Consider the following 27,674-nt stretch of genomic DNA (forward strand, 5'->3'; position numbering starts at 1 on the left):
TGTCATTTAAGCCACTCAGTCTGTGCTATTTTGTTGTGGAGGCTGAGCAGGCCAAGACACATTCCTTCTCTTTGTTGAGTCCTAAATTACATAGTAGGAATTTTTTTTGGTGGTGTTGGGGTGGGGGTTAGTCAGTGAATATACAAGAGAAAATACTAATTTAACATCTTCTTTTTTTTGACAAATTCTGTTTATTTTATACTCAAGATAACATGATGCTTTTATCTTCCACTAATGAGTGCCCTTCCTTAGAAGAGTATTAGATTAGAGGCTGTGACTATGGAGAAGTGGATTCAAAGTGAGCCATGTGGGGTCAGGCTCCTCAGATTTAATCTGATGCTACTTGTTCACCAGTGTGGTCATTATTATTTTATTTTATCTCACGATGGCTGACAGTAGTGAGATACAATGGAAAACGTCTTATCTAAAGTATCGAAAGGCAGGGTTTTTCTCTAATGAAAAATTAGAAAATAACAAGCAGGCCCAAAATGTTCATGGTAGTATTCAAAATAAAAGGGCACGCGCTGCTCCATGTTTTATTCCTTCCCTTTTTTAGAACTAAGAGATGTGATCTCTTGGGATGGGAATGACCAAGCCTGAAGGTATCCAGCTCTCCTTGTGACAGCATATCTAGTTCTTCTGTTCATAGATGCAGGAAACATTGTTCATGACAAATGGCCTGTACAGGGTGCTAAGTCACTTCAGTCGTGTATGACTCTTTGTGACCCTATGGACTGTAGCCCTCCAGGCTTCTCTGTCTATGGGATTCTCCAGGCAAGAATACTGGAGTGGGTTGCCATTTCCTTCTCCAGGGGATCTTCCCAACCCAGGGATCGAACCTGGGTCTCTTTTGTCTCCTGTACTGGTAGGCAGGTTCTTTACCACTAGGGCCGCCTGGGAAACCCATGAGGGCAAGCATACAGGGTGGTTTTCCTGTAGATTCTCTGGTCTGATTCTCTGCTTCCATCCTGTTTTATTGGCTCCCCATGCCAAAACTTCACTTTTTAAATTACTGACTGTAACTTTATAAAAAGAAGTGATGTTTGATTGAGTGATTCTGCCTACTCAATTCAAAAATATCTTGGTCCTTACAGAATCAACTTGTCAGGTTCTGTGAAAAACCCTGTAGAGATTTTGATTTGATCTGCAAAGGTTTTTATAACATCGAGGTATCCTATCTATAAATTTTAAACATCCATTTACCTGAGTGTTAAAGAAATTCCTTCCAAACATTTGTAAGGGTCTTGAACATCTTTTAATATGTTTACCCCCAGTCATCTTATTTATTGCTGTTACTTATTCACTAAATCGTGTCTGACTCTTTGTGAACCCATGGACTGTAGCCCACCAGGGTCCTCTGTCCATAGAATTTCCCAGGCGAGAATATTGGAGTGGGCTGCTGTTTCCTTTTCCAGGGGATCTTCCTGACCCAAAGATTGAACCTCACATCTCCGGCATTGGCATGCAGATTCTTTACCACAGAGGCACCAGAGAAGCCGTCTTACAGTTATCTTACAGTTCTGTGGCTATTGTGAATGGAATAACTTAAAAGATTGTTTTCCAGTTTTTAATTAATGGTATCTAGAGATGTCACTGATTTCTGTCTATTCATTTTGTATTCAGCGCCATGCTGAACTTTCTTATTAGAGGTGGTTTGTTAGTTTCTGCAGGACTTTTGTGAAGATTACAATACTATCTGTAATAATAACATTTGTTTTCTTCCGTTACAGTCTTAAACATCATCTTTTTCTTGCTTTATTCAACTAGCTAGAACCTCTAGCATTTCTTCAATGGAAGCAGCAATAGTAGTTAATTTTGTCTTCTCCTGATGTTAAGGGAATTCTTCTAGTATTTGCTTAATATTTGCTTATTTTTTAATAGATACCTTATATCAAGGTAAATTTCTCTTTAACTCCTAGTTTTCTAATAGGTGTTTTATTTGAAAACTGAAAGAATGAACTATGAATGAATTTTAGAAAACTCTATATCCTTTAAGATTTTCATTATTTTTCTTCTTTAGTTTGTTAAATGTTATGAACTTCATTAATTTCCTTCTAATAAACCATTCTTACATTCTTAGGACAAACAGTGATAATTGGTAGTATGTGTATTCATTTTTACATTCTTGAACTTGCTTTGTTAATATTTGGAGCTTTTACATCTATGTTTGTAAATGGAAGTGATCTATTTTTATTGTTTCTCATTTGACCTCTTCCTGGTTTTAGTATTATTATAGTTGTTCATAAAATGAGGAAGAAAGCTTTTCCATTTCTACTCACTGAAACAATTGTAGGTATGGGTCATATCTTTCTTGAGGATTTGATTACCTGTAAAACCTTTCAGCCTGGGGTTGTGTTTGTATGTTTGAAGTAGTTTTTTAAAAAATTCAATTTCTTTTAAGGTTATATATCTATTCAGGTCTTCTGTTTATTGAATCAAATTGGCAATTTAATTTATCTAGAAAGTTGTTCATTTCTTTCATGTTTTCAACTTTATTTGCCAAAACTATTTATAGTATTATTTTAAAACTTTTAAAACCGCTTGTGTAAATCTGGTCATATTCTCTCTTTTCTTCATGTCTAATATGGTTTATATGTGCTTTTCTCCTTTTTGTTCAATAATGCTGGTTATTTATTTTTATTCATGTTTTTATAGAATTTTTGATCCTCTGCACTATTTTTCTATTTCATTATTGCTCTCTTATCACGAATATTTCTTTCCTCCTACTTTCTGTGTGTTTTCTGTAACTCAAGTTAAATGCCTTTCTAATATATTTTGGCTTTATTCATTTCTAACATGTTTTTGAGGCTATAAATGAACCAGTATGTCTCACATTAGCTATAACTACAAGTTTTGATAGAGAATCCTTTTTTTGTTTGTTTGTTTTTTGTCATTTGGCTCTAAATAGTTTTTTGTAATTTTCTCTGTTTCTTCATTGACTCATGGGTAGCTGGGTAAGTATAGGAGACACTGTTGGTGCCCCATCCAGACCCCATTTTCCTTGGCCAAGGCACCAGTCCACCAAATGCTATGAGTGCTGACTTTGCAGAGAATTCCCCTCAGCCAAACAGAAGCTGCCTTTTCCAGGAGGTTATTTTCTCCCCCTGGCGACTTATAGTCAATGACTGACTGACATGGTGGAAAAGATGGCCGCCCTCTCTCTCAAGGTGGGACTAACTCTGTGGTGCAGTTTGTGCTCTGGAACTCTGTGTGGAATCAGCCTACTTTTTAGCTGAGATATATCTTTGCTCTCCTTTCCCCTCTGCCCTCTCCTGTTTTCCTCTTATTCTAAGAACCTTCCCTCAAAAAATGTTATAAAAATCTCCATCTCGGGTTCTGCACCTAGTGGGGCATAACCTAAGAAAAAGAACTCAAAGCCTAGGCAAGTGCCCTGTGACCTTGTCAGGTCCTCAATGGGGAAAAACTAGGACTCCAGGACTTGGTACCGGACCATCTTTGGATTCTTTACTTCATATGAGACACAGATGCCATGAGTGGACACACACGGCCTTGGCTCTTGATGTGCTATCCTGAACCAGAATACCTCATCCACGGAGGGCCTGGATGACCAGGGCTTGTCCTCTGCCTATTGCCTCTTCTACTCCCTTCTTCTGGGTCACTTCAACTGTCTCTAGGGCTTAAATACCAAGGCTTCAGTGCCAAGCAGACCTCGTGTGAATTTTGTCTTTGAACACTTACTATGTGACTTGGACAACTTTTTCAACTTCTCTGAGTCTGTTTGCTTATCTACATAAAAGAGAAAAGAATAGCAGCTACCTTGTTGACCTGGGAGGCCATACAGAAAGAGTTCATGTACAGTAGTCAGCAGAGAGTAACCATTCCACAGCTGTTAGATATTAGGATTATTAGCTTTCTAACTTGGTTTTTGGCTGCTGCTTTTGTAACTTCTGCCAACTTTCCCTGGCTTCTTACTACATCTTTACTATCCATCTTTGAGCCAGAATTGATTTCTTTATTGGTACTTTTCCATTATTGACAAAAGTACTTTTCCAAAGCTCATACTTTCAGTCTTGCTGTACATAGATTAGCTTGGATCAGCTAGGTTCACAACTTTTGACGATTACTAAAGTTGCTGATTAACTTTCAGGATGTTTTATCTTAAGGAGGAGATGGCGTGGACAGTGATGCTAATGTGTATCTGTATGGATGAGAGTGGGGTGGATCAAACTGATACTGCTTGATGTTTTATCATCTTGGCATTAATTTTGGGAAGATTTACATTGATCACACTTCCCTGGTGGCTTGGTGGCAAAGATCCCACTTGCAATACAGGAGACGAAGTTTCAATGCCTGGGTGGGGAAGATCACCTGGAAATGGAAATGGCAACCCACTCTAGTATTTTTGCCTGGGAAATCCCACGGACAGAGGAGCCTTGGTGGGCTACAGGCCATGGAATTGTAAAAGAGTTGTACAAGACTTAGTGACTAAACAACAACAACAGTGATAACACAAGCTGTTTACATGTAAAATTCAGAGGTTTCATCTTTGTATTTACCGTAGGTCCTTAGTTGGGGCTTCCCTTGTGGCTCAGCTGGTAAAGAATCCACCTGCAATGTGGGAGACCTGGGTTTGATCCCTGGGTTGGGAAGATCCCCTGGAGAAGGAAAAGGCTACCCACTCCAATATTCTGGCCTGGAGAATTCCATGGGCTGTATAGTCCATGGGGTCACTAAGAGTCAGATATGATTGAGCGACTTTCACTTACTCACTCACTAGAGCCTTAGTTACTGTTAATTCCAACTCATGAGCCCAAGTGAAATAACCAAAGGATGCATATTGGAAACTTTCTGTTACATGAATGTGGTTATCTGTGAAATGACCAATGTGGTAGACTTCCTATGAAACACTAGTGAGTAACCAGATACTAGTTTGGATATCACATTAGTGTGAAATTTTAAAACCTATCCTCTTAATCATTAATGAAATGTTTATTCACTCTTGCATGCTTAGTCTTTTAGTCACCTCTGACTCTTTGTGACCCTATGGACTGTAGATCACCAGACTCCTCTGTCTGTGGGGTTTTCCAAGCAAGAATACTGGAGTAGGTTACCATTTCCTTCTCCAGGGGATCTTCCCAACCCAGGGATTGAACCCATATCTCCTGTGTCTCCTGCATTGCAGGTGGATTCTTTACCTGCTGAGCCATAGATGTTTAGAATATATGAATACAGATATAGATGTAAATTATGGTGTTGCTTAAGGGGTTTTGTTTTAATTGTGTAAGGATTAATCACAGGGTTAATACTTTATATGGAACACTGACCAACAAAATACAAGGAAACTATTAGGGACTAAAAATAACGGCAAGCATGGGCAGTTGGGGCAAATTATGAACAGGAAGGCACAAAAAGGCCAAAAACCTTGGGTTCTGTGCATGATCCTTGTACACAGCACCACCAAGGAGGTGGGCAGACCATCTAAGCCATCCCTCCAGCCTGACCCTCCAAGCTGCCCTCATCCACACCCCACTGAAGGAACCAGCCCTCCCTCCTTACTTGTTTTTGCTCTATTGGGCTGTGGCAGGAGTCCATATAAAGCCTTGACTGAATTCATTTGGCCTGTTACCAATTTCTAGTGATTAAAGTGTCCAAAGACCCTAAATAGGTTACACCTGCATTTATAGCACTGGGCCTCCAGGCTCCATCCTAGCCTCTCTGCTCCTATACATATAAGTGACCCCAACACAATGAGGGCATCACCAGGGGCCCACACACTTTCCAACTGCAGCATCAGATCCTTCTTTGGATTTCTGAGAGGCAATCTCCAGTTAGAAATTAAAACATAATCATGATGACGAGTTGGGCTATACAGGTGAAGTGGAACGTTGCCCTTCATTTCTAGGAGTGAAACTTTTAAGACCACTGAGATTATTTCAAGGTCCATGTTCATTATATCCATTTTCTGAAGAAAATGTCTTAGCAAGAGTGTCTGGTTACTTCTGCCACGGAAATTGCTTTCCTCTCCTTGGCTGGAGACCATCGTCCTCTAACTAATTTCCTGTTTAGTGTTCAATATTTGAAGGCAGGAAATTGTCATAATAAATAGGAAGCTAGAGACGATGGTGGAAATGCATTCAGAAATTTGGTTGCTAGGGAAATCATTTTTGCCTACTTTAGTTTATTAAAAACCCAGACCTTTTTTGGCATTTTTCTCCCCTTTTTCTTATCCTCATCATTAGCCATTATCCAAAGAAGCTTATTAAATATCTATTTCTGCTTGGCCCTATGAGTGGGTGATTGGACCCCTGCCCACCAGCAGCTTGTAACAATAACAACCGCAACAAAACTGCAACAACAAACCTGATAGTATTAAAATCTGATACTTAACTATTGATAAAGTCTTTCTAAGCACCTTTAATTGGTTTTTCAAAAATTTAATACAACAGCCATATGAGGAAGGTACTATTATGACTTCTATGCCATTGTCAAAGTGTGAGAGACATGAATTAAATAATTTGCTAAAAGTCACACAACTAGTAAAAAAAAGTGTCTGGATTCTTCCCTTCTCAGCTCACCTTATTAACCATTATGTTTTACTGCTTCTAAAATCACTGCAGATGGTGACTGCAGTCATGAAATCAGAAAACGTTTGCTCCTTGGAAGAAAAGTTACGACCAACCTAGACAGCGTATTAAAAAGCAGAGACATTATTTTGCCAACAAAGGTCCGTCTAGTCAAAGCTATGATTTTTCCAGTAGTCATGTACAGATGTAAGTCTTGGACTCTAAAGAAAGCTGAGTGCCAAAGAATTGATGCTTTTGAACTGTGGTGTTGGAGGAGACTCTTGACAACAAGGAGATCCAACCAGTCCATCCTAAAGGAAATCAGTCCCAAATACTCATTGGAAGGACTGATGCTGAAGCTGAAACTCTAGTACTTTGGCCACCTGATGCAAAGAACTGACTCATTTGAAAAGACCCTGATGCTAGGAAAGATTGAAGGCAGGAGAAGGGAACAACAGAGGATGAGATGGTTGGATGGCATCACCGATTCAATGGACATGAGTTTGAGTAAGCTCTGGGAGTTGGTGACAGACAGGGAAGCCTGGTGTGCTGCAGTTCAGGGGGTCGCAAAAAGTTGGACATGACTTAAGTGACTGAACGGAACTGAATCTAACCAGAAAACACTAGAAAGAACAGAGAGGAAGCATACCTTGATAAACAATGCAAATGCAGGTTTATTATTGCTCACTAGAGTTAAGCACAATTTTCAGGATGGGAAATGAAGAAGTGGAGTGAAATTTTCTCAGTCATCTCTGACTCTTTGTGACCCCATGGACTATACAGTTCATGGAATTCTCCAGAATAACTGGAGTGGGTAGCCGTTCCCTTCTCCAGGGGATCTTCCCAACCAAGGGATCAAACCCAGGTCCCCTGCATTGCAGGCAGATTCTTTACCAGCTGAGCCACAAGGGAAGCCCTGGTGGGGATGGGGATGAGAAAGAAATTTGGGGAATTGTATGTTGAAGAGAATTTCTGCTGCCTTCAAAAACAAAGAAACAGGAGACATCTGCAACTTGATTGAAGAGATAGGGTGAGGCAGATAGGGAAGCAGCTGAGGTCGTTTTAGAACTGGACACGGTCTGATGGGCTAAATGCAGAGGGGGGTGAATTAGCTTGAGCTTATGGGCTCAGACAGTTGATCTTCAGGAAGCAAGGTCAGCATATGCCTGGTACCCAAGCTCCCTGGCACTGGATTCCTCAACCAGCAGCAACAACCCATAGCAAGGAGAAGCAGGAGAAAGTTCTAGCCTGACGTGGCCTCACCTTGACACATCCACAGCCTTCTGCCGTCACCAGGGGCAGATGAGTTTTAATCAAGCTCCATGCTTGCTTAAACTTTTGATCCTCCTGTTGGAGTAACATGGTCTAGAGATCCAAATGCCAGCCTAGGGAGTCAACACGGTCAGATTCTATTCTTGGTCTTTGCTGGGAGAAGTGGCTGGCTGGAAAGAGCAGTCATTCTGAGCAGCTGAAAATAACTAACACGACATTTTAATGAGTTAATAAATCTTTCTCACTGAACTACATGGAAAGACATGAAACATTTCATGTTAGCTCCTCACCAGCCTTAATTAAACTTGATGTTGAAAAGGTCAGTGCCCTATCTGGCACATTCCAAATCACTTCAGATGGACAGAAAGGGTGACTGGAGAGGTGTCTGCAAATGTGTGGAGAGGAGCGCCTGCCTTCCCTTGGAGCCTTCAACGGGGCATTTTAAATGAGTCACACCCCGTGAATAACAACTAGCTTTTAAGAAGTGCTAGCTCTGTGTAAGTCACCGCTCTAAGTCACTTTAGCTGCATTAACTCGTTTAATCCTCAACAACAACCCTTGTAGATGCATGCTCTCGTCATTCTTGATAGTGGAGGAAACTGAGGCATGGAGATTTGTAGTGATTTGGCTAGAGTTCTGTAGTCTATGGAGTGATGAGGTCTGACTCCAGAGCCTGTGTCCAGAACCTGTAGGCTCCCATGCGTCCTCGGTTAGCGTTGGGCTTTACTCATATGGTTAAAGAGGCACAAGCCTCCCATGGGTTTCAAGGCTCTGATACCTTTGGGAGTTCCAGCAAATGCACTTCAGGACAGAGCAAGGCATGCAAGGCATGCAAGGCGCTCAGGTGCTGCTGGGGATTCATGATTCTTAGCAGTGCCATCTGGAGTGGTGGAGGTCACCAGGGGGTTAGATTGGAGAGAACAACTTTTTTTTGGAGCTAAAACACCTGGCTTCAGCAAACTTTTATTGCGTTTCTAAAGGGAACCAGATACTGTGCTAGAAATTGGAGAGAAATACAAGTTAAGACAAAGTGTTGACCTGAAGGAGCTCACAGATTAGCAGATTTGCCCTTTACCAAATTTCTGGGAAAACTGAAATAGCAATCTGGATGGACTCTTTAAATAAACTTAGTGCTTCAGTTCAGAGGGAGTCTTGCCTTGCACAGATTTAGATTGAATTCCATTTAGTGGTAATGTATGTATGTGTTTTCTGCCCATTTTTTTAATGCTCTATGGAAGTGTAGAGCTCTGTGATGAAGGGTGTGTTTAATCTGGGACATTTTGAACAGAGGTGAGATGCTCCTACTTTCTTATCCTTTTCAGAAGAATCTATCCACAGGGAGGGAGATCTTTGAGTCACTGTGTGTTCTTATGTGCTAAGTTGCTTTAGTCATGTCCAACTCTCTGCGACCCCTACCTGGGAGTAAATACTAGTTTGATCACTTTCTGTCTGCCTGTTCCTGGGTGAATTACTTCATGTCTCTGAGTTTAGATTTTCATATCTGTAAAATAGAGGAAGTAATAGTAGACAGCCTTAAAATTCTTTCAAGAATAGATTAAATAAAATGCAAAAATGCATAAGAATGTCGTCACATTGCAACATCCTTGCAATGTGCAAGAATTGCACACAGAAAGCTCTGCTTTCTGTTTCTCTGCAACAGAGAAAGCTCTTAATATAAGCTTTGGTTATTTTCTGGGCATTGTTTCATTTCTTAGCCCCATGGCATCATGCAGGACTCTGAAAGTGTTGTTGTTTAGTTGCTAAGTCATGTCCATTTCTTTGCAACCCCATGGACTGGGGCTTGCCGGGCTCCTCTGTCCTTGGAATTATCCAGGCAAGAATACTGGAGTGGGTTGCCATTTCCTTCTCCAGGGGATCTTCCCGACACAGGGGTCAAACCTGTGTCTCCTGCATTGGCAGGCGGATTCTTTACCACTGAACCACCTGGGAAGCTTCACTCTGGAAGAGACTGTTTAACAAAACAAACATGATCAATTCTTTCTTCTTTTACCCCTCCCCTGGAGCAGATAGTAGAATTTATCCAGGGGCAAGATATGGGCATGACAAGCTCAGAGTTTCTTACTGGCATTTCTCATTTCTCAGAAGGCAGAGGAAGTGGCAAGGTGGCCAGTCCTCTGGACTAGACTCTGAGGTTGGTGATGTGCTGGAGACAGCAGACCGAGAGGAAGCCAGCGTCCTCCAGCACTGGGGCAGCGGTCATCTCCTCCATCAGGTCCCTCCTCACTTCTGATTGACTCTCGACTGCTGTCCCTGCAGTGGCTGCTCTAAATTGTCCTCTGCTATCCTCAAGCTGCTCTTACCTCTGCTGGCCTGGTCTTTGTCTTCTGTAGGAAACCTTATCTTGCACCATTGCCTACTCTCATCATCAAGTATAGCCTGCGGCACAACTCTAGGGGGCGTTGTTCATGTTGGAGGTTGGGGGCATGCAGCTGGGTGGCCTTGGCATCCCAGACACTATGCAGAGCATGTGGGCTGCTTCATCTAGAACACAGCTCTTTTCTCTTTCCTTAGTTCAACGGCCCCCTCCCCCAACACAAGAAGAGCAAATTCCTCCTTAGGCCAGGGTCACTCTAGTTAACTTCTCATATTTCAAGATACAGATTAAATATCATTACATCAGGGAGGCCTTCCCACAACCTTAATTTAGGAAAAATCCTTTAAACAGTATATATCCCTCGCTACTCAATTTTTGTAACATCGAACACAGCAGTGATTTGCTTACAGTCTATACAAAGGCCACAGGGGCAGGAATGGAGGCTCTCTTGTCTTCATTATGAGTCAATAGAGTCTGACCTTACCCCTGGCCTCCCCCAATCTTTCTCAGAGGCAACCGCTTTTAATGTATCCTGTTTGAAATTATTCTAGTGGCTTCTTCCATGACCCTAAGTAGTGTACTTATTTAGAGCATCTTGATTTATTAACTGATACAGTAATGATTGATTCCTATAATGAAAGAAGAGCGGTTAATTTACTTTCTCTACATCTCATTTTATTTCATTTCTTCTTTCCAGTGTTATGTTTCATTTTTAGTAGCTTTATAATCTCTAATTTGGAGAAGGAAGTGGCAACCCACTCCACTATTCTTGCCTGGAGAATCCCGTGGACAGAGGAGCCTGGCAGGCTACAGTTCATTGGGTCACAAGAGTCGGACATGACTGAGCGACTAAACCACCACCACCATATACTCTTTCAGGGTGCTGGTTTTTCCTCAGGTGTCTGATGATTCTGATTTTACTCTCACGTTTAAGGATGAAGATCTGATTGTTTATTCAGGTCTGCGGGAGACAACTTAACTTGCTCATGACTAGGCAGGTCTGTCTTTTCCATCTGTCTCTCCCAGGATTGGAAAGTATAACTGGATGCTCTGTGTCCAAGAGCAGGGTTGGTTGGCAGGAGAATTTTGTTTTTACAAGCAAAAGTAATGTAGTACCTTCGTATTAAAGTAATGTAGTAATAACCAGGGTTATTGATCCCTGGGTTGGGAAGATCCCCTGGAGAAGGAAATGGCAACCCACTCCAGTATTCCTGCCTAGGAAATCCCATGGACAGAAGAGCCTGATGGGCTAGAGTCCATGGGGTCACAAAGAGTTGGACACAACTGAGCAGCTAAATAACAACAACAAGGGCCAGCTAACCATTAGACGAAGCTCCCAGCAACCCAAATGTTAGATCAAGGAGGGTTCTGCTCACAGGTACCCAAGCCTATGCTGTCAGTTTTTAGTCCTCTCCAAAGATCCATTTTCACCTCTGTACACACACACACACACACACACACACACAGACACACACACACACACACACACACAGACACGTTAGATATGCAAAAACTTTAGTGCCCCTATTAATCATCTCTTTTTCTGTAGGGCCAGCACAATGCCTGGCTCTAAGTAAAAATGCAGTAATTGTTGTAAATGACCATATAACAGCACGTAGCTTTTTATATATTCACTTCTGAGGGTTCACCACTCATTAAGACACACTCCCTGTATCCAAGAAGCTAATAGTCTAGCTTCTAATGGAAGAAGCAGATATGTAAACAAATCACTATAATAGAGAGAGATAAGTGCGATAGAATGTGTTTGCCCAAAATGCTGGCACTTGAGGAAGAGACATTAAGTCTGAACCGTGGGGAGAGTAAAAGAGAGAGAATGAAAGCCAGAGAGAGAGAGAGAGAGAGAGAGAGAGAGGGCATGTGCGCAAGAGAGACTCAGAGCCAAAGCCAGAGAGAGATGGAGGAACAGCTGCATAGAGAAGGTGACATTTCTACAGGCAGAAGAAAATATTGGATGAAAATGTAGCTCATAGCCTCTGGAGCCAGGCTGCCTCTGTCACTTACTAGTTCTCCTTGGACAAGTTATCCTCTCTTTGCCTATTTTCTCCCCTGTATCATGGGCATATGATAATAGCCCCAACCTCATATGGTTTTCGTGAGGATAAAATGAATTCTACACACAAAATGCTTCAATGGTGCCTCCCACTCAGTAAGTATTAGTTCTTCCCAGTGTTGCTATTGTATCTTGATGTGGTCTTGAAGGAAGGGTTCAACAGCCAGAGACTGGGCAGATGGTTATTTCTGGTAAATTAAGCTTGGTGAGTGGGGGCACACTTAGAGTGGAGAATGGTTGAGTATAGCTATTGATAGAATAAAGGGTTCCAGGGCACGTGCCAGAATAAAGCTAGAAAGAAGCTGGACCAGATGACAGGAGGCCTTGGAAGCACATGGAATTGCTGCTTACACAATCTCTCATCATCAGTTTTCTGGCTTGAGGTACTGTGTACATAGTAAGCAAGACATTTAATGACTTCAAGGAATCTGCAACCTATTGCAGATCCCTTGGAGAAGGAAATGGCAACCCACTCCGGTATTCTTGCCGGGAAAATCCCATGGACAAAGGAGCTGGGTGGGCTTACAGTCCATGGGGTCGCAAGAGCCATGACTTTCTGACTAAACAACAACAGTAACAACAGGGATTACGTTTAATAGGTGGCATGTAAAGCCGAATCTGGCCTCTCTACCCTGACACCAAATTAAATCTCGGAGACAGTTTTGGGTGAAGTGGAAAAGATACAGCTTTATTGCTCTGCCAGGCAAAAGGGACCACAGCAGGTTAAAGCCCTCAAAACTGTGTATCCCACCTTGGCGTGGGGTTGGGGGGTGTAGTGAGAAGTTTTATGGTAAGGGTTCAAAGAGGGTGTGATCCACTCGTGGACATTCTTCTGATGGGTCAGAGATAGGGGAGGAACCGTCAAAAAAAACCAATAGCGCGGCTTTGCGGGCAAGGTACCGGTTCCTCCTCAGTGAGTGAAAGTCGCTCAAGTCGCGTCTGACTCTTGGATACACATAACAACCCCTATTAGCTGTTCTGCAGATACCGAAGCCCCCACCAGTTGTGAGAATTTAATGGTGTATTGCCCACAAGCACTAGAGACCAGACTGATTGGAACCAGAAGAATGCATTTTTTATTCCGGAGGCTCTTAAAAGTCAAGTCTCATCCTTGAAGATTCCTTGCTACACATCACAGAAGTCAACAGGGAAAACCTCACAGTTTTACCTTGAACAGGTGCCTGGGAGCTTGAATGAGCCTTGAATGAGGCTTCTGAGAACACAAGTAAAATGGCATTGCCAAGGGAAGGTAAGAACCCGAGGAAACTAGAACAGTTTCTCCCAAACATGGCCAACGATCCTTGTGAAGGATGCTGATCTGCTGCCTGTTTGATGCTGGACAATGCAAAAGAAACCATGTGCACAAGAGCACTAATTGCTTCATTTATTCTTCCATTTCACCAGGGGACCTGCAGAGCTCACTCAGCCTCAGAATGGAAAATTACATGTTGGAGAGAAAACAGCCGCACCGAAGGAATGACAAGGCAATTCGGGTTCTGCTCGTTCACATATTTTATTTATCCAGTGAAGAAAGGAAGAAACAAAAAGACAGAATTTGAAGGTGGCACAGGTTCTGAGAGGGTATCAAGACCACGTGTTCTATTTTCCTCAGTCTGATTTAAATCCACAGATTAAGTAGAAGTGCAAAGGGATGAGATGAACACTTTACAGGAGAAGAGAGTATCTTTTTCGAGAAAGAAAACCCTCTTAAGGTTTATGTCTACTCAGGAGTTTCTTAGTGGAGGATGGCTTACTTTTGTTTCTATAAAAATATGACAGCACTGTATAAACTGCTGGGGTTGGATATTTAGGAGTGGGTGGCATGGAGGATCCTGACTTGGCAAGTTTCTGGGAGTCCAGATCTGAAAGAATCCTACTGTGGTGATAGCCACAGGAACACTGTAAACATCCCTGGTCATGGACACACAATGACACATGGCAGAACAAGACATCGCAGACCAGGACCCCCATTCTACAGATGGGGAAACTGAGGCCTGGGGAGGTTAGGTGCTTTCCCCAAGGCCACGCAGCTAGTTACTAATAGGCACTCAAATTTCTTGACTTTTACTTCAGGGCTTTTGGACCCTGCGTAAATAGATTCTCCTAATACTAATTTCTTTCCTAAGATTCTAACGTTGGCAATTTGAGCTCCTTAAGTGGAAAAAACTGGAGAAAACAAAACAAACAAAAGTTTGTGGAGAATTCTGAAAAGTATGATTCTGATCTTACGGACTCATGTTACGTTAGAGCTAAAAGACCAATGATTGGGTCAAAATCAGGGAATTTGACTTTTCTATGAACACACACGACAATATCTTACATGTAGTGAGACCACGAATAGAAGGCAGCACCACACAGGAAAGGTTAGAAAATTAGAAAAAAACAACACAAGAAAGTAAAATGGACCACACTAGCCATTGGTAGGCTGGTCTGAACTGTTGAGCGCTTTCCAAGAACATGGAAAATGTCACAAAGTCACACTGTATGAGAAAGTAGGTCTAGAGAGCTCCTGGTGAGCACCCAGCTGCACCTCTTTAGGCGGCTGGGTGCATGTGCCCACGCTGACCCACCGCGTCAAGCGTCCCCAGGGCCGCTGCATGGAATGGGCCTGAGCTCAGCCATCACTCTGCCCACTGCCCAGCACAGCTCTGGGGCTGGTCAACGCCAAAGCCTTGTCGTCTCCCAAACGCCTGCTCCCTTGCAACACTGGGTGTAAATTAGAGAGGGGAGGGTTGGGTGGAAAAGATTTCAGGTTGCCGCTAAGGGCTGGACATTGTGAACCCTGGACAGAGTGACTGGTATCTTTGTTTCTCCTGGGCCCGGAGCTCTTGTGATGGGCTGCGTGTGGGCCTTGATGTCTGCGATTCGCTCTTTAAACCTTTGCTGAAGGAATTTCTCTTCTTTGGAGTAGCTTTTTGCGAACACCGACATCAGCAGGCACCCTGCCATGGACGTGCCCCCGATGCAGAACAGCACGGCGCCCGCCAGCTTGCACATGTCAAGGGCTCCGTTAAAATGGACAGCGTGCGTGTCCACCACCACGAAATTGGCCTCACCAAAGGCTTCGATTTTGGGGGGCACAAGAAAGCCCACTGCCAGGACAGTCAATCCGAGAATCACGAAGACTGAGCCCGAGATGAGTCCGACCTAGAGAAAGACACAAATAAGACTGAGTGAATGTGGCACTTCAGCTCTCCAGGGCGGGACGGGTCTTGTTTGAGAGGAGAGATTTTTCCCAGTCGGAAGCCTACATAATTTTCTTTTTAAAAAAGAAGATGAAAGGAGGACCTTTCTGATTTTGATACCAACCAGGTACTGCATCACTGACTTGATTTTTCCTTTGAGTTTTCTGTTTGTCCGATGCTTTGGAACTGACAAAGCCCCTTTGGCTTATGTTGTCTCATTTGGTCTTGAGCAAAAGAAAAACAGCCCCATACCTAAAAGCTGGCATCACTCTACCCACCAGAAGCTGGCCTGGGACCCCCATGAGTGCCGTGTTGTTCTGTTGGCACAATCAACCTCGCAGAACCCCAACATCAGACAAGCTCATTCTGTGCTCATGATGAAGTGAGACAAACCAAAACCACTTCATAATTTTGTCTAAACACAGACAAAAACAAGGTCATTTACAAACCAGAAAATACCATGCTCTTCCCACCCTGCATAATATAAATGACTGTTGATTCTTTACCAATTACAGTTTTATTTAGTCTCACTCTAGTCTGCACTTGGGATAGATAAGATTTATTAAGATACCTAATCATACAATTGTCCCTGATAATCCAAAGTAAACTCTGGCTCCTGCAGACTCTTCAGTCCCCCATGCCTACCCCACCGCCCTCAAATCACCCATACCCTATGATCCTTTCTCACATTCTCTTACTGAAATGCCCTTTGATGTCATTTTCTCTCACTGTGATGAGTAATACACTCAACTTGTTCAACACAGAAGTGTGTTCCTGGTGATTTTGGCTGGAGGCCATTGACAGTGTGTAACAACTCACCCTTTCTCCAAGTTGGTGGAGAAAGAACCATGATTACCAGTTAAAGGCAAGGGAATGTAGCCTCACGGAGGGTCACTGCCCCAAGGAGGGACAGTGAGGACAGGTAGTGAGTAGCACAGGGCAGGCTAGAAGCCACAGGTCTGACCCCCAGGCCAGTGCTCTTTCTCCTCGAACATGTAGCTGTTTGGAATTTACTTGTGTAGAGGTTGAGAAATGTTAAGAGCAGCAGATGGAGATGAAACTGCATGAGCTCAAGTTCCCATAAAATGTAACCCGCTGAAGATGGAAAGTGATATACCATTTGGTGGTTTAAGTTCAGAGGTTTGGAATGGACAGGCTCAGGCTTAGATTCCAGCACTGCCAACTAGTACTTGAATCATAGAAGGAAAGTCACTTAAACACTCTTGTTAACTTTCCCATTTATAAAATGATAAATGATAATAGTACCTACCTCATAAAGTTGTGAGGACTAAATGAGACCATGCATGAAAGCTTTCAGCCCTGGGCCTGGCTAAGTCACGCATTGCAATAAGTAGCTATTACTACTATTATTTGGAAATGTGCCTCTTGTAAAATTACGCTACATTGGCAAGAGCATTGCAACAATCTGTCAGTACTTGGGATAAAGAACAGCTAATATAACTTATTTTTTAAACACATTTTTCATTTCCTCCTATTCCTAATTGCTTTTAGTTAGAATAACAAGGTTGGAAAAATAATCAAATGCATAACACCATTTAATCTTGAACATCTAAAGTATATTTATCTAACTTACTTATTATAATTCAAGGAAATACACCTTATTAGATACTTCTTTAGTAGAAAGTTGGGATAACAGAAGGGAAACATTCGCAAATCCATCACTCTAACAAAGAGGGGAGGAGAGCTAATGATTTGAGCACTGATGATGACCCAGGCACTCTTTTTTTCACTTAATCCTCACCAGCATCTCATGAGATGTAGATATTTTTATCCCTATTTCACCTATAAGAAACTGAGGTTTATAGCGTTGAAGAAACCTAGTTCAAAGTCCCCTTATTAAGCAGGGGGTGTGACTGTACTCTACCAAGTCTGTGTGACTTCTAAGCCCCACTTCCCACTTTCATTCTTCCATGAGACTCCACCAATTGATATTTTCTACACTACCTTCTACTATCTTTTAAAAAATTACAATAGAGTTTTAGTCACCATATATCAACAAATTTCCATTACGTAATATTGTAAAGAAACTGAAAAACAAGAGTCAGTCTTCTGAAAAAAAAGAAGTATTCTACATAAGATACAAGTATTGCAGGAAAAAATTGGGTTGTAAAATATCACATTTTGGATGGTTTTCTACATTTTTCCAAGAATGGTGGCAAATCAATTCACCTTCAAAGACTAACCGTTATTTATAATGTTTAAAAAATGACTCATGTTGGAAAATTCTGAATGCCCAAACTAAATTAACTTAAATATCCATGGTGACATGCTTCATATGTCACTAAATTACCTCCCTCCTCAAGAACTGGCACTAATTCTCCAAAATTGAGGGCAGCAAAAAAGTATCCATCTTCGTTTCTAAGGTTCTTAAGAGCAAGGGAGGCCAGGGCGCTCTGTCTTCTATTTCTGTCCCGTCTCTCTGCAGCCGTCAGTCTAGTCTTGCGCCCAATAAATATTCCTGACTGACTAGCTTAAACCACCAGACTGCTGAACTTGGAGCCAGGTGATTGATTCTCAGAGCAGTCTGCTCCTCAACTGAGCAGTGTTTTATAGATTAAAATCCACTCTTGGAATATCAGGCAGAAGCTAAAAGGCAAACTATGCTTTGCAGATGGCAGAACTCCTGCTCATTTCAAGAACTGGAAAGTGGCTGGCCTCCCTGAGCCTTGCCCCTGTTCCCTGTTACATCAGAGGATCGGAGAGAGAGGCTTGCCATCTGTGGAGGGAAGCATGACGTAATGAATAGTACGTAATCCCTGGGATTCTGAGGGTGCCACCTGTGCAAGTCTAAAGAGGATCACCAAAAGAGGTGCCCAGAGAGTGACTCCAAACCTGTTCAAACACATCAGGAAGAGTTTGGGGTGGTAGACATGAAGGAAAACACAGAATACTTCTCTAGAGCATCATGGTGGTGAGGAGGGACACTGAGATACATCAGTGTAATCCTGGTATCATCTAAGTGTACAGAATGGAATAAGAACTTTGGAGTGGTGCCATATAGTATCAAAAAATTTGTCTCTGGACATGGCTCTGACTTGAAGTAGTCCTTGGTCTAAGAGAAAAGAGGTTCTATTAAATAGAGTTTAAGAAAGACAACACATGCTTTTCTTTTAAAAGTTCTAAGAGAGGAAACCAGTTCTGTTTGGGGTCATGCAAAAGTCTTGCAGGGCTGCTGGGGGCGGGGCTGCCCAGAGTAGCTGGGTGCTGTGGGATGGTTAAATCAACACCCCTAGTGAGAGAGAAGGGCCGCTCCGGGTGATGACAGACTGACTGTAGAGCCAGCAGCAGGGGCAGTTTTCCCTGGAGAAGGAAACGGCAACTCATCCGGTATTCTTGCCTGGGATATCCCATGGACAGAGGAGCCTGGCAGGCTCCAGTCTATGAGGTCACAAAGAGGAGGACATGACTGAGCGACGATACACATGGGCAGTTTTCATGCTGTGACTTCTGCTGACTCTGTTGACTCTGGGGAGGAGCGGTGAGAACCCAGTCTCTGCTGCTGGAAAGGAGGACTGGACAGGGAGGAGAGCTCAGAGTCCAGAAATTCTGCTGCTGGGGGCCGCGAGACAGAAACTGCTGTGATTTTGACCAACGTCCCCCTTCGTTGTTCCGTCTGTGAGCTGATGAGATCTGAAAATGCAGTTTCCTCCAAGAAGCAGAGCTGGCAGCAGGAGCAAGGCAGCTGTTCTGGCAGAGAGGAGGCAGTCAGGGCTGTTGGAAGCCAGAGCCAGCATGGCAAGGAAGAGCAGCGTGTGGGGGGGAAGTTGCTGGATGGAGCTAAACGTGAAAGGAGCCATCTGGATTCGAGGTGAAATCCAGAAGACACGAAGCAAGAGTGGAGACGGGCTTTCCTTCATCCTTGTCTGCCCCGAGGGCTGCAGCTGACCTCTCTTTCCCAGCACCTGAGCTCAGAGTGGTGTCCCCTGCCCGACTGATGGCAGATTCTAACTCATCTGGCCTGAGCCTCTTGTAGGGACACGGAGTTTTACAAAGCAATGACCGATGCCAGGCTGGGATCCAAGTCCTTCCGTGTAGGCCTCGCCTGGTACACTTTCCATAGCCCTCCTGGCTCTGGAAAGCTTAGTCCTCTTCCATTGCACTGAAACCCCTCTCTCTGAGGTTACCAATGACCTCTTAATTGTCAAATCCAGTTTTTCTTCTCCATGTGTATATCCTGTAGTCATTGATTTTCAGCACTCAGGCTTTATTAAGACCCTCACTAATGGTTTTCCTGGACACATTTCCTTCCTGCATCCATGTCTACATCTTTAACAACTCATTCTTAACCTGCCTTGCCAGAAACTCCTAAATTATTGATGTTCCCCAGGGTTCCAGCCCTGACTCATATCTCTTACTCAATATGTTCTCTCTAGGGTTTAATTTTGTGGCCACAGTTTCAACTCCCACCTATATACCAATGAGTTCCAAATCTCCAGCCCCAGTCTAGATTTCTCTCCTGGGCTGTAGCCCCATATTTATGATAGTCAATGGGAGGATTTACACAAAGATGTCCCAAAGGCTCTTCAAACCCCAAATATTCAAAATGATGTTCCTTCTTTTCTGCTTAATGTCTCTGCATTCCTGCCATCCACCCATTCACTCAGTCTTTCCTTATGCTGGTAGTCAATGGATAATTAAATCTTACTAATTCTACCGCATAAGATTCTCTTCAAGCTTATCTCTCCATCACCATAGCTACTCTAATGGTAACAGAGCACTATTAACTCTTGCCCATATCATTGCAATAGTATTCTGATCGTCCCCCTGGCTAGGTTCATCTTTCTTCGTCCGTTTTTCACATGCCACCTGAGAAAATATTTTTTAGAAAATAATACCACATGGTTTCTCTTAAGGGGTCTCCTCATTCATTTTAGCACGTCTTTGAAAAGAAATCCAAGGTGTGAGTTTAAATTCTGATTTGGCTTATTCAGAATAAGGGGGAAAACTGGAGAGCCTAGAACAGGAAGGAGGGGGGTCTAGGGAGACGGGAGAGGTACCAGGATCATTTTCACTTTTACTAAGTCTGGGGAGGAAACAGTCTTGCCTTGAACCTGCCCATTGCTGCTGAACATCCTTTGGGAGATTTCTAATGGGGTTGAAGAGGAAGATAATCCCGGGGTGAGGAAAGAACCATTGGGGCGAGAAGCCTGCTTCTATTAGTTCATACCTGCTGTACTTTAGCCGTTTGCTGCACAATGAAGTGGGAGCAGTCTTAGTCAAGTGCAAGGATGAAAAAGGAAAAATTCCACGACAGCCTGTTAGGTTCTTGGCCAGAGGCAGTGGGTGGCAGGGGGTAGGTGAGACCTTGTCACACAGGTTTTTGCAGGCAGCAGCAGTTGCAGGCACTGGGGAAGTTAGCAGTGCCGGAGGCAGTCACGCAGGCATCTAGAATGTGAGGCGCAGAGAATGTATATAACACTGTGTGTGTGTGCTGTGGTGGTGGTGGGGCGAGGCTGTTTGTTCCTGGCTGTGAGACAGCCTTCCTAAGAAAGTCTTGATTTATTACCTTACCCTCTCACTGTACTCAATCAAGCTGGAAGGTTCTGGAGACATTTCTACTTCACAGCCTTTCAAAGTCTCTGTGATCCAGTTCTTGTATACATTCCCATGTCCTTCTCTTGGTTCGTCTCCTGGCCTTTGTGCTCCACCCTTAACCCAGCCACACTGAACTGTTGGCATCTCCCAAGACTGCCACCTTCTCTCACAAATGCTTCTGCAATGTTTTTCTTTCTCTTGGGATGGATCCCCTGTTTCTGTGAACGCCTCTGTGGAGTCACTTCCTCCCCAGGCTGCATCAGGGTCTCCCTGCCCCAGACCCTGGGCTCCCAGTATATACTGCGACGTTGTCACAGTGGATTGTAACAATCTCCATACACATCCATCTTCCTTATTTGACTGTGAACTCTGTCAGGTCAAGGCTATACCTTATTCACAAGCGAAGAAGTGTCGTGTTCACAACTGAACCCAGAGTCTTGTGCATGGTGGACATATAAATATTTGTTAAAAAAAAAAAAAAAGAACAGCATTGTGGGAACAAGGTTATGTCAATCCATGGTTAGAGCAAAGTTTTTTAAGTGTTAATCGCTCAGTCATGTCCGACTCTTTGGGACCCCACGGACTGTATGAGACTGGAGCCCTCCAGGCTCCTCTGTCCATGGAATTCTCCAGGCAAGAACACTGCAGTGGGTTGCCATTTCCTTCTCCAGGGGATCTTCCCGATCCAGGGACTGAACCCCAGTCTTCCTGTCTTATAGGCAGATTCTTTACCATCTGAGCCACCAGGGAAGTCCCATAAAAGTTTCTAACTCAGGCCTGATTGATTGCAGTCTCCATTCTCATTAAGCCCCCTCCCATTGCTGCCCACACCAAGGAGCTGGCTCAGCAGCAGAGACCTGCTGAGGCTCTGTTAGTGTGGCCCCAGTGAGAGACCCCTGTGGCCTTAGCGACACTATAGTGGAAGAGTGGTCAGGGGGAGCCCATATTTTGAACTATGTACAAGATGCAGTTTGAAATGGAAGAAAAAACATAAAAAAGAATCATAATGGAAACATGCATAATCAGTGCCTTTCTCTGTGTTGATACAAAGTACTTCACATACTGGCTGGCAAGAGTTCCCTTATATCCCCTAGGAGGCAACCCAGGAGTGTCTGGTGTATTCCCTTGGTTGAGATGAGATCTCTAAGACAAGCCATTCTTGGCTTTTTCTGGTTGACTGTAGGCTTCTCAATTGAGTGTTTTATGATTAGGATGTGTTTAGGATTTGGATTTTGCTGGCATATAACCTCTATAAGGCTATGGATGTTTGCTCGGTTTTAATTCTCTGAACTAGGTCCAGTACAACAGGGAACAAATATTTTTGGATCTTGTTTGTATAAAACAGAAGAGAGAAAATACTGAAATCTGAATCCTGGGGTTGGTAATTTACTGAGAGTTCTTTATTGTAAATCCATTCCCATATATTATTCGATGGATTTATAGCTTCACAAGTCATACAGCCACTGGTGCTTTGGAACCACCAGCATTTGCAATATTCTGTATGTCAGAGGCATTTTAGGCTCTTGGCACAACAGACCTGTCAGGAAAATATTTGTTTTTTTGACACATAGAGAAGCAACCACCCACTTCTCTGGGTAAATACAACATGTGCCAAGCTTGGCTATGTATTTCATTGGTCCAGGCCAGTACAGATTAAACACTTGTACAGAATAAAAAGGCTGGCTTGACCAATTCTAATATAGAGAACCTGACAGTAGTAAGGTTTTGAATCAGCAGAGGTCTTGGGTAAAACATAGTAACCATTGTATTACCCAATATTTCACTTATTAACTAAATTTCCAGTTTTATTTCTGTTTCAGAACTCAGTGTTCCGTATGACATCTGAGAATAGGAGCTAAGACATTAAATGCTTATTGAGTACCTACCAGACATTGTACTAAGCTCTTTGCATATGTTATCTTACTTAAGTCTCACAAGTATGTGGTAGGTATTATATGTATCACTGTTAGAGGCTCATTAAGGTCAAGTCTCTCATGTTCGTGCTTAGTCATGTCCAACTCTTTGGACCCTATGGACTGTAGCCCGCCAGGCTCCTCTGTCTGTAGGATTTTCCAGGCAAGAATACTGGAGTGGGTTGCCGTTTCATCCTCCAGGGGACATTCCTGACCCAGGGACCAAACCCACATCTCCTGCATTGGCAGGTGGATTCTTTACCACTGAGTTACCTGGTGTAATGGTTATAGCTATAGAAAAAGTTGAGATTTGAACCCATGTCAGCCGAGGAATTGATGTCTTTGAACTGTGGTGCTGGAGAAGACTCCCGAGAGTCCCTTCCACAGCAATATGCTCAAACCAGGCGATCGTAAGGGAAATCAACCCTGAATACTCATTGGAAGGACTGATGCTGAAGCTAAGCCTCCAGTATTTTGGTCATTGATGTGAACAGTCGATCACTGAAAAGTCCCTGATGCAGGGAAAGATTGAGGGCAGAAGGAGAAGAAGGCGTCAGAGGATGAGATGGCTGGATGGCATCACCTATACAATGAACATGAACTTGGGCAAACTTCGGGAGATGGTGAAGGGCAGGGACCCCTTCCCATGTGCTGCAGTCCATGGGGTCGCAAAGAGTCAGACATGACTGGGCAACTGAACCACAGCAACAGCAGCCGAGGACAGAGTCCATGCTAAGAATCATTATTTTGTTACTTGCCTCTTGTTGAATTCTATTGCCAGTACATTGGAAGTTTATGTCAGTATCAGTGTCTAAATTTCTGTAATATTTTGGGAGAAAGTTGGGGATGATCAGAAATCTCTAAAACACAGAATTGTAGACTGGAGGGAATCTGAGGCATCATCTAAAGCTGAACCTTCTCAGTAGCCCTTCCTACATCCTTGTCCTTTTCCTGATTTATAAATATTGGAATATCCGATGCCTTCTTCTCTTTTATGTCTGTACTCTCTTCTTGGATGCCCTTTTCTAGTCTGGTACCTTACATACATTCTATAGGTCAGTGACTCCCAATTCAGGAGCTGAAGACTGGTATATTTAAATACTTCTGCAGATCTCCACTTGCATGATTAATAGGCACCTCCAATGTGGTGGTGGTGTTTAGTTGCTAAGTTGTATCTGACTCGCCAATGTGGCAATGCCAAAATCAAACTCTTGATTCATCAACCATCCCACTGCTCTCCTGGTATTCTCAATCCCAGTGAGTTATAACATCATCCACTAAAGATCTCAGCCTGCAAGTCTTGGAGTCAGGCTTGACTCTTTTTTCTTTTATGTCTAATTCACCAGTGTGTCTTAACTGGCCTTCAAATTTCATGTTAAATCTGACTACATTTTACCATCTCCATTAACACCATCCTAATCTAAGCCACTATTATCTCTTGCCCCTGGGTACTTCAATAGACTCTTAAATAAGTTAGCTACTTCTATCTCTGTGGTTCTGTAATTTGTTTTCTGTGCTATAGCCACAATGATCTTGCTAAAATATTGGTCAGGTCGCGTCACTCATCTACTTGAACATTCAGGTGGCTTCTTGTGTCTCTCAAGGGGAAAGCCAAAGTCTTCACAATCACCTCCAAGGCTCCACACAAATCATCTGTGTCCTGTCATTTTTCTGAATTTGTCAACTGTTCGCTCCTCCCTCTCATTCCTCTCCACTTCCTCTGGACCTCTTGCTATTTTTCAAACACACCAAACTTGTTCCCATTTCAGAGCTTTTGGTCTTGCTATTTTCCCAACCGAGAATGACCTTCAGCCAAATAATTTTATGATCTCCTCCCTCAGCTTATCCTGGTACTTGTTCAAAGGTCATCTTCTTCGAAAGGCTTTCTGTGATCAGCATAACTAAATATCAGTTCTCTATCCCTCCCTAACCTCTTATTCTGATTTAGTTCTCCTCATAGCACTTGCCACTATTATTCTTGCTACTTGCAAGAATAATACTTGCTACTTTCTGCTACTATTGTGTGGTTTATTTGTTTATGGTCTGTTTTCCACGATAGATTGTAAATTTCGTAAGGGCAGGGACTTTTTCTTCTCCCATTTACTGCTTTAATTTCCAGCACTTTGCAACTTTTTGAATGGAGGAGGTGCTCACAAATTACATACTGAATGACTGAATTTCTTGTCCAGCAAAGCTCCTACCTTTCAAGGAAGCTGAAGTTCATAGAACTTTATGACCACATATCTAGTAGAAGTAGGGCAGGTAGACTGACCACTGTATTATGGCTCAGCATTAACTCTCTCCTGTACCCAACTATTTCTTTTAATGATTATCGTAACTTTTAAAATGATACCATCCAAACCTGTAGGGGAGGCTTAAAACAAGTTTTGCCTTTGAATGGCTTTCATGGTTGGTGAATTTATGTGGCACGTTAATAACAGTAGCAAAAATAATAATGATGGCGATTATATCTATTTACATTTCACCTGAAAATCAACAACTGTGCTGTGTTTAGAGGCTTTCTTCCCAAGGTTTACAGTCTCCTTTCCTAAGGAAGAAAACTGCACTTAGAATCACCAAGAGGGTTGCATACAGAGTCCCAGACCTCTCAGTTCTCTGCAGCTGAATTACTTACCGTATGAAATGACTTCTCCATTTCCTGAGTTAAACCCATGCTCTTTACTTACCTTCCAGAATACTGAGCTCCACCTGTTGGGTGATCTCTGGATCTGGAAATCATCCTCATACTCCCAGATGGAAGTGGTACAGTCCTCATAAAACTGGTGCAGGTAGGACCGGACTCCATAGCGCTGGTGCCCGCCCTCGGTAGCAGCTGGTGCCTGCCTGGACCCACAGACGTTGCTGCAAGAGCTCATCCTTCTTGGCTGGAATGACAACATCCACAGGCATCAGCCCGATGAGCTCTGGCCTCAGGATCAAAAGGCATATTAAAGGTAAGAACCAGGCTGAGTAATGTCAGCCTAATTGAACAATGCTCTTTCTCTGGGCAGAAAAGATACCTTAAAGGACTTGTCTTTCTTGCCCAAGCTGGTCTTCTTTACTGAATGCAAAATCACCCCAAACACTCCCTGACCAGAACTGGTTCTCCATAAGTGAAATGAGATATTAACAGTACAGCACCCCGAGATGATGCAAAAATTTAAGCAGGAAGCACATGAGAAATGCAGCAAGGAAGCTGAGATTTTCAGCTGTCTTGACAATAAATCTTCAATCTCTTCGAATCCAGTAGTGTTTACACTTTCATGTTAAAGAATTAAGCAGGCACTCTGACTTGCTACAGGTGAAATTTGTCTTGGACTGTCCTCTTCAATGCTTAACTATGTTCCCTTGTGGAAGCTACATGGTGTTACATAGCAATTTGAAATTCTGCCTTTGGATCTCATATATCTTGTTCTAACAATTGTCAAGTTGTACAGAAGCTTCATTAAAAAGTTGCTGAGCAGTTTATGCTTCATACTTTATTAATCACAATTGGCTTGGTCAATAATTAACACCTCACTGACTCTAACTCCAGATATTTCAGGCGTTATTTGTTGATACATCTGATCAGGTGGGATGCTAGAGCATAATGTAGAGAATAAACCTACTTTGTACTATTTCCATTTAGTGTCTGCTATAAATAAAAATTCAGGTAACTGGTTAATGAAACTAAACTCTGGGTAGGTTGTTTAGGATGCTGCCTTCTTCAGATGGAAATTTCAATTTAATTTGATCTAATTTGACCTTAAAGAGAGGCATTTGGTTATTAATACATGGCAAAACAAACAAACAAACAAGGAATTAATGAAGGACAGAAATTTTGGTAAGAGAATTCTCATTCTGTTTTTCCTTTGGTTTTCTGATCTCCATATGAGCAGATCAACAGGTAGCTGGAAATGTGAAATACTTCTTTAGATTTTTCGATTATCCTTTAGATGGTTTTCCCTTTGTGGACAGAGTTTTAAATTCTAGATGGTTTTCCCTGTCTCAACATGACAAAGCAAGAAACAACATTCAAAGGTATCTTCCCGCTAGACTAGGGTCTCTCAGGGCCTGTGTTATATAATCCAGACAATAAAAAGACACATTAAGTGTTTTCAATTACTTGTCACGCAACCAAAGCGGTATTGTTTATATACAAGAAAAACTTAATCTAAAATTCTAGCAAGTGTTCCTGTGTGGCCACTTAGTTTGGTTGGATATAATCATGGGGCTAAAATCAAAGTTGAACCGAGGGATTCATTGACCCATAGCCACAAGGTGAACCCTTGAGAATAGCTTGTAACTGTGTGCCCTCAGACACAAGTGGGTTTTGGTTAAAAATTGTAGTCAAATTCAGGAAACTATGGCCCTGATCTTAGAAAAATGATGCAAACAGGTGTCACTGATGGTGACTGATGACCTCATCTTTTTAAGTGTTGGTCAGTGTCAAATTTAGTGCCTGCCTTCCAGTGTCTTCTTCCTGTCTCAGGTCCAATTACCTTCTAAAGAAATCAACCAGGAGGAGAGAGCAGGCAAAGAAATTTTTGTGTGTGTGTGTGCTTGCTTTTTTAACATTTCAGAAGAATATTATTTTGTAACAATATCAAGATTTCAGAGGGTATTTTGCCTGATTAGAGCAATAACATCTAATGAACCAAATTCTTTTGTTAACTTAGTTTTCATATTTTAAATGCTAGGATGACCTCTTCAGTACCTTTTATTTCATGCTTACACAATGAAGATGATTAATAAGAGCCTATTATTAATGGTATAGAAGTAGAATAGTTTTAAAGGCACTTTCTTCTAAGACATTCAAATAAGCTTTCAGTCAAGGGA

General features: G+C 42.6%; 1 protein-coding gene and 1 long non-coding RNA gene across 2 annotated transcripts in view; one reads left to right on the forward strand and one right to left on the reverse strand.

The window, feature by feature from the left end:
- Positions 1–27,674, forward strand: part of LOC136151348 (uncharacterized) — a 1,173,899-nt gene that overhangs the window by 155,937 nt on the left and 990,288 nt on the right. The window lies entirely within an intron of this gene.
- On the reverse strand, positions 13,916–25,768 carry NRSN1 (neurensin 1). Its single transcript, XM_065912542.1, has 2 exons — positions 25,544–25,768; positions 13,916–15,349 (listed from the first exon to the last, which is right to left on the reverse strand). Exons 1-2 carry the CDS (start codon positions 25,754–25,756, stop codon positions 14,951–14,953), a joined length of 612 nt encoding a protein of 203 aa, XP_065768614.1. The 5' UTR covers positions 25,757–25,768; the 3' UTR covers positions 13,916–14,950.

The sequence above is a fragment of the Muntiacus reevesi genome, chromosome 20 (assembly GCF_963930625.1).
Source record: "Muntiacus reevesi chromosome 20, mMunRee1.1, whole genome shotgun sequence".
NCBI lineage: Eukaryota > Metazoa > Chordata > Mammalia > Artiodactyla > Cervidae > Muntiacus > Muntiacus reevesi.